The following is an 8,750-nucleotide window of genomic DNA, read 5'->3' on the forward strand; positions in this document are numbered from 1 at the left end:
AATTTGAAGTTATTTCATATGATTTTTCATAAAACTCATTCTCAAGATATATATATATATATATTTTTAAATTATAATTTCAACTATGTTTAAATCTTCAATAATATATACTTATGTTAGAAAAGTAAAATTACTCGTTCAATTTATAAAAAATGAATTTAAAAGCTTTTAGTATTTTAAAAATAATTTATATAAAAATAATTTTAAAATATACAAATACTTTTTAAGCTAAAACGAAAACATTCTTAATATTTGATTTTTTTTCTCTGTTGTGGTTATCTCATTTGTCGATGATGTATATGGTAGTTTGAGATCTAACATGATTTTATTGAGATCAATTTTAGTAGTTCGAATCTTTGTCTATTGGAATTAGGGGTGATAAAAACGAGTTTGATCCGTTGGACATGCCTATTTTACTCGCACTTTACTACGGGGCGGGTCAAGGATTTAGGTTCTCATTCTTTAATGTATTTGCCTCGATGTTTAGTTGGAAATTTGGTTAATAAGTTTCTATTAATACTTAAGGAATCAAATTCAAAAATATCTCGAAACATATTTGTGTGAATCATAATCTTTGAACAACATATTGCTATCGAAATCAAAATGCATTATTTGAGAGATAATAATTTGAACATGACTAAAATCGAAATGTAAAGGCTTTGAAAGTAAAATAACTGAAATCGAAATGTAAAGACTTTGAAAGTAAAATGACTGAAATCGAAATGTAAAGGCTTTGAAAGTAAAGTGACTAAAATTAACTTAAATTTAGGATTCCTTACTCGTTTCTCAATCACATATACTTCAAATTTATAGAATTTTGAGTACAATTATGAATCCTTGATCTTTGACTAGAGGATTCGACTGGAATTTGCCAAATCATCTTTCAACAGGTCAAAGTCATCAAATCAATATATGGTCTCAATTGACCATGTTCGACTTCAAAACTCCCCATGGCATGCCCTCGTGTCTTTCTTACCAATAATTTTATGTCGAAAATCCAAGTAACACCCGCCCAATTATTTGCGGATTTTTGCGGACATGTGTATTAACATAAATTTATGCATTTTTAGGCCTAAAAGATGCAGTGTCGGCAAACAAGCCTCGTCTCGCCTGCACTTTGTTGTTTTATGAACTAAGATTTTTGCGGGACAGACTCAAATGAGACGGGCGTGCCCGTTTGCCATCCCTTCTATATATAATATTATTTTCCATTAAAAGATTATATTACTGAGTTTTATATAGTTTTATATAGTGTTCAATTTAATATTTCTTAGTCCTTGAAACAATAGAAAAGAATTTTACAAATACAAGTGGTTACTTATGTCAATGTAATACTTACACAATTTATTTTATATAAAGTTATGTCTTTTTATTTCTTAAGAAATATACTTATATTACTCACTATCATTCTTCTAAATATTAAAACAACAAGAGTACAATTTTTATTTTTAATAATTCAAGTGATTATTATATAGAGGATTTGTTATTAAGCTTGAAATTAGAGATATTTTAGATGTTGAATATTTAACTAATGCACGATCTTAGCGAGGCATATTATAAAAACCCTAGTGTTTATTTAGATAATGGAGACAAAGATCCTTAATATGCAATTATATAATTGTTTATTTAGATAATGGAGACAAAGATCCTTAATATGCAATTATATAATTGAGATATTTGAAAGAGGTAGGATTTGAAAGATGTTTTAGATATTGAATATTTTACTAATTACGATCTTAGCGAGGCATTATAAAAATCCTAGTGAAGACAAAGATTCTTAATATGCAATTATAAAAATGAGAGATTTGTACCAAAAAATAATAATAATAAAATAAAATTGAGAGATTTGAAAGAGGAGGGATTTGGAGGGTTCTTTATATAAAACAAAATTTAGTTTAGGAGAACCTAAAATTACAACGGATTAAGATTTTAAGATTTAGATAAATTTAATATATATATATATATATATATATATATATATATATATATATATATATATATATATATATATATATATATATATATATATATATATATATATATATTTCAAACTAAATTTAGTTGAAATGTAGTATGTGATAGACATACAAGGCAAATAATGTATTTCTATCGGATGATTATGTAAAATTATTTTAAATGATTACTCATATGTTATTATACTCAGTATTTATTTATTATTTTATTTTAAAAAACTATTCTAAAAAAATCATTTTTCTATCGATTTGTTTGTTTTTAAGTTCTCCCTATACGTATATTATAATTAAGAGTTGTCTTAACAACATATTTCTATCCTATAAAAAATTTAGAAATAGCAGAACCTTAAATTAATACTTTATGAATTCATACTCAAATTCAAGATGAAATAGAAAGCCAAAGTATATATTTAAGATCCATATAATTTTAATGAGAAGATGATGATCTTGATAGGACAATGACCTTTCAAATGTAGATTTCTTAATAACTTAGTTCCTCTTCAAATAGGATAAAGAGCATAAATATCATGTCAAATTTCCCTTGTCTACAATTGAGGACCATAATCTCTTATTTATAAGAATCTCTTGTCCTTTCATTGTATATCTCCCCATGATCCAAATAAAACTCTGATACGATTTGTTAGATCATGGAGAGGAGCATCAATATTGGATTAAGAGTAACACACAAGTTAGAGAGACACCACATATTCACCTAAAATCTTAAGGTGATGGGTTTGTATATTCTTCCACTTATAAATGCTTAAGTCTTTGCATCTATAACCAATGTGGGACTCCAACTCACACTTGACTTATTATTCTTAACATTCTTATTTATATTTTAATGATCATAAATTAGAAATAAGACTTTTGGTATCTATACATTATTTTTATGACAGTTATATCATTAGCCATAAACCTTATATTAAATAGATCATTTCAATTTGTCTAATTAAATAATGGTCATAACACACTAATTTATTTCATTTATGATCCAAAAGAATTCTAACAATCTCTCACCGGTCATATATGTATCTTTGTAACTGTGTTAGACTTTATGAGCTAAAACATTTCTATTATAAACATTAGACATATCCTTATCTCGTCCATTAGTTATATTAATATATAGGACCAGAGCAATTTTTATTATATCAATCATAATTAAACTTGTTAAGGATCACAAATATAAATACAACTAAGTGACATAGATTAATCATGAAATTTGCAGCATGAAAATCACATGAAGTTGATCAATACAAGTCAATTTTCAACTGGTCCTCATTACTTTAATGACATCAATATTATCATATACAAAGTGCAATGAACTGAATAGTTAAACAATGAACTGAATAGTTAAACTTTATTTCTGATCAGAATGTAATACAAATGTATGAGTATGTCTGTAAGTCCTATTTCGAAAAACAAATATATCAAAATGTAACCAACCCTTACTCAAAAGTCTCTCACAGGTTGGATTATTCCTCAAGGGGTTCTCCTATTTCGTGGAAGACAAAGAAGCAGTAGATAGTCTCTCGTTCCTTTGCTGAGGCACAATATCATTGCATGGAAGCCACTATATGTGAAATGAAGGGGTTAAAGATATTCTTGATGACCTTGGTGTTGGAATTAAATCTATAACAATTAATCACATATACATGTTCTACATATTATATTATATACTTTAGTGCATAGTAGAATAGATAATACAAATTTGTATATAATTACAGGATCTACGATATGTTAGTATATGAGACTAGAGACTCCGGGAATACCTGGATCTAATGAGAAAATTTTGTTTGCGGTAATCTGAAAGTTAGAAGATAAATAACGAACACATGTGGCTTGTATGGTTCTTCCTTAACCAGTACTCCTAATGCCTTGGATACTTTTCAGATGGGGAGAAGAGATAAATTGCTCGTGTACGGTAATATTGAGGACCATAGCCTATATATAAAGTGATGACCAATTAGGATTATCATTATTCCAAAATAGGTCATCCTGACATCCACTCATATTTGAGTTCATATTCAATTAATTAATTAATTACTAAATAGAAATCTAAATAGTCTCATAAATTTATTTTACCACTTAATCAATTAAGACTCTTAATTTGATAAATAACTAGTATAATTCAAATATATATGCCAACATAATGATTATTGGAATATAGTAATTAAATTATAAAATATTCTAACAATCTCCCACTTGGGCAATTTATTTTTAATAGTTATATCATAATTCTTTAGGCGCGCTTCGAATGCTATTTATCTTTAGATTTCAACATTACAATCTAGTCCACCTTATACATCAATAATGGGATCACCGCGGTAGTTATCACTGACGAATAACGTGACAGAACCCCAACGGCCACCACATCAATGTACTTGATGACATAAATCGATATGGATGAATGACATAGAACTTTCATGTAATGTGATCTCTGAATCATTTTTATTTCCAACCGGTGCAACTTCATTTATTTTGATTTAGAATGTTTATTTGACATCTAAAATATCAGAGTCCAACATACTAATGATCTCCCCATTGCCCAGTCTCTGATTTGTGAGCACAAGCTATTTTGCTTTCTAGAATAATCTTCATGGTTACCCTTTTTTTCTTTCAACAATTCAATATTGATTTGTTCAAATGTACGAATTTTTCATATACACATAAGAAAAATCATATAAAATACTTACAACTAAAACGTAAGAAAATACTCAAATTTTTAAATTTTCATGTTTATTTTAAGGTATTTACAATTGAGACTCAATAGTCTAAATTAGTAATTGAAATATCACAAATATTATTGTATTTCATGTTGAATTTTCTTTCGACCTTATTGATGAAACTCTTTTGTGATATCTGAATGGTACCATGAGAATAATCTCTAATTACCAAAATAGCTTAATACAAAAGAGGTTTTCCCAAGGTCTTTCATCGCTAAATTTTCATTAGAGATTTCTTAGTTTCACATAATAAACTATATTTAGTTTCACTTAATACAATAAAATTGACATGTTATATAAGAAACGTAAACTTACTCTCACCGATTTTATAATACCCATAATTTTTTTTTCTGTTATTCATCTCAAAACTGAATGAGAAAACTAACTTGAGACAATTACGTTATGAAATACTGTGGTATCACTAATGAGACATTTTCATTAACTCATAAATAGTTTGTATTTGTTTGAAAATCATAAACTTTGTAATTATTGACACAAAATTTTCTCTAGTTGCACCATATTGTATTTCTTAATGTCTCCATTAAGAAACACTAACTTGATATTCATCTTATGAAGCTCCAAAATTATAACAATTAACAAGTGTCACAATTATCATAATAGAGTCTTTCAATCATACCAAATAAAATTTCTATTTTCAGTCAATTTTTTATGACACTTGATGCTTTAGTTCTTGAGGATGTTGAGTTTGATCTTCAAGAATAAATTTCTTAATTTAATTGAGAAAAAATAATATTTGTAGGAGAGTCCAAATTTGTTATATAAATAGCAACTATAAGAATTGAGTTAGAATCAATTCTTTTTCACTCAATTTTGTTCTTTGACCATATCTCTCCCCCAAACTCAATATTCTCAAGACACATTATAATATTTGTCTCAAAATATTCTTTAACTTGGGACTAAAGTTTATATTTCTCAAACTTTCAACAATTCTAGATTGTCACAAGTCATAACTGAATTAACTATACTAATATATAAATTTAAAAGACAAATTGAATTCATCATTTTAAAAAAAGAAAAGAAGAAGTTATCATATTAAAACAAAATTTTATTGATTCACCAAATTGTCTTTTAAATACAAATTTAAGTTTATAATGACAATCTAAAATACTTCAAAATAAATAAAAAATATCAATCTTCATCAAATTTGTCTCCCTTATCAAATTTGTCTCCCTTAAATTGATGTATCTTTCAATACCATTGAATATTTGTCAGTTCATATCATATTTTCTTATTATTTTTTATTTGTCCTTATACTTTGAGGTATTTATCGAATGAGCACTATTTTATTTTCTCTTGCTTCAATCCTTTCTTTATTGCACACTTTATGAAATTATTATATTAAAGAATAATATCTAACTGTAATAGTTATAAATTTAATTGTGCAAAGAGAATATCATATGCTAAATTTTCGACAAAGTCACAAAATTGACGAAACTATAGCGCATTAGCAAGATTAAATAGTTTCACAATGTACTTCTAATATATTTTTTTGCTTAATAATCTTAACGAAAAGTCATCACTCAAATGAGAGTTTGTCTCGTTATTTCCTTAAAAATATCTTAGGTTTAACCAAGAAAATATGAAAAAAATTGTGTCATCTTAAATGATACCAAAAAATTAGAAAATATCATACTTTATGATCATAAGTTAGATTTCCCTTAAAAGAGAACAACAAAACGGAGCAAAATTTACTCACCAAAATACTAAATTCACCATTGATATTAAGTCATTAGACAATAAAATCAATTGCTAGTAGTATTTATTTTCAATGATCAAACACTGACAATTAATATTTATAAACAATAAATTCATATAATTGTCACATGTTTGCATTATATGTGTGAGCACAATCAAATAAACACTTGAAAGATTTACAATCATACAACATCATTACTGATATGTGAATAAATTATTATATAGACATTCATCTTTACTTATAAATTAAAAGACTCAAACAAGATATCAAACACACCATTAATTTTCAATCTTTGATTGTAAAAATTAACTGCAAACGGTTCTCTCACGCAATAAACAAACATTAGTAATAAATCTGGTCATATAATAGATGTCTTTGACATCAATCATTATCCACGTGGATAAAATTAATAATTACTACATACTTACCATCACAGGTATGCAATTGTTCGGTCAAACTGTATTTTCCTTTTGGCCGACCATAACAGTTCGCATGAATAATTACATACTTTATCTTCTATAATTTCGATTGAATCAAATTTACATAACAGAAGTTACTTTTGCAACATGTTGCTTCAATCAAGTCAATCAAAATTACTAGACATTTTAATAAATTCAATGGAAAGAGTCTTAAATTTACAAGGCACTACCCACAAATATATGTCGTATTCATTTAGGATGTCGTTTAATAATAATAATATTTCTTGAAAGTTCTTAGTATGAGAACAAATTCACAATAAAACTTAAATTTTATGAATTTATATAAATTTCATCATTAAAAAAATATTATTGTATAAAATTTAATAATAATAAAATCAAATAACATAATCATACTAAATATATAATTTTAAAATAAGGAGAGAAAATAGCCAAAAAAAACTAAGGGCTGACTTTAGCATTTATTTTTTCTCTCTATCACCAGCAACAACAAAAACGTCCTCATCTGCAACTTCACAAAGGCCAGTTACCCCTTCATTTTCGTGCGACACCGTGCTTCATCCTCAATCTCTTTCGCCTACATCATCATCACACTAACATACTCATTGTTTTCCTCCCTATTTACTGATCAAAGACTTAATACTTAAAGTATTTCATATAATTGGTTTCATTATGATTATCTACGGATATAGAACTCAGGAGGTTATGATTGTTATAATACTCTTGGTATGATTTGTGCAAATTTTGAATTAGCAACCTGTCATAAAATTATTCCATTCAATTATTTATATAATTAATTGTTAACTTAATTCCAACATCTTCAATATAAGCCATTAATGGATCTTTTATTGCAGGGTATCCACAACTTGCATGCATGGTCTTAAGTCTTATCCCTAAACAAAGAGCCTAGATAAGAAAAGGACACATGCAGCAAACTAAGGAGAGAACATCTAAAACAAAAAACACATGCAGCAAACAAAACAACAAAAGCATTATTCGTAGTACACATGTAGTAGTAATATTCTAGGGATGATAAACAGTAACGTTATACTCAACAATATAATGTTGAGGTGTAGAAATGGAGTTGACACTATTTGCAATAGAAAAGCCTCTAGCAAACCTAAAAACACCAGTTCCACCAACAATACTTGTTTCTCTATTTTGTTTTGAAATAGGGTTCCGACCCAACATGCTTAGAGTGCTTCCAGCATAACTCCCTTCATCAAAAACTAAATTTATCAGCAAAAACTCAGCGATATCATGAAGTGAAGAAAGACCTATTAGCCCTTGAGCTCTTCCTATGCGCTTTGAACTTAACTCTGGTCCTTCTGTCATTGCATCATCCATCATAAAAACTGAACCAAATCCATTAGCCACGTTTTTTGGTGTGTCAACGATTTGTATCATGGTAGGGTTTTCGTTGTTCCTGATGTCATGGTAGTAGAAGTGGATGTGTGTTACTTTTTCTGTTTTTTGTTGTTCGGAGGGTAATATGATGTTGGATTCTTGTGAGAAAACTCCATTTGCAGTTGTTAATAACTGTGTGGAAATCATGAGTGTGATGGAGAAGAGAAAGATAAAACTATGTGAAAGAGACATTGTTTTCGTAAGATACTTTGTTTTCTTCCTTAAACCAGTTTTGTTACTTTTGATTTACAATACAAAGAAAACAGAATGTTTTATAAGCGTTTTTCGGAAACTAAATATCTTTGTTAAACTTTTTATATTACCCACGCACTTGGCGAGGAACGATCAAATGGAAATTGTTTATTACCCACGGACATGTCTCAATAAAAGAAACAAAAAATTTGCCATCAATACTACAACAATGCCAACTTAAACTATTATACATAAAGAAGAAGATTATTAAAAATACCACTTGCTTTAATTGGTATTAATT

General features: G+C 27.6%; 1 protein-coding gene across 1 annotated transcript; it reads right to left on the reverse strand.

Annotated features, from left to right (window-relative positions):
* Window positions 1-7,708: 7,708 nt before the first annotated feature.
* On the reverse strand, window positions 7,709-8,497 carry LOC127085714 (dirigent protein 11). Its single transcript, XM_051026226.1, has one exon. The coding sequence runs from the start codon at window positions 8,447-8,449 to the stop codon at window positions 7,874-7,876; it is 576 nt and encodes a 191-aa protein (XP_050882183.1). The 5' UTR covers window positions 8,450-8,497; the 3' UTR covers window positions 7,709-7,873.
* Between the last annotated feature and the right edge of the window lie 253 nt (window positions 8,498-8,750).

The sequence above is a fragment of the Lathyrus oleraceus genome, chromosome 5, assembly GCF_024323335.1.
Source record: "Lathyrus oleraceus cultivar Zhongwan6 chromosome 5, CAAS_Psat_ZW6_1.0, whole genome shotgun sequence".
NCBI classification, from domain to species: domain Eukaryota; kingdom Viridiplantae; phylum Streptophyta; class Magnoliopsida; order Fabales; family Fabaceae; genus Lathyrus; species Lathyrus oleraceus.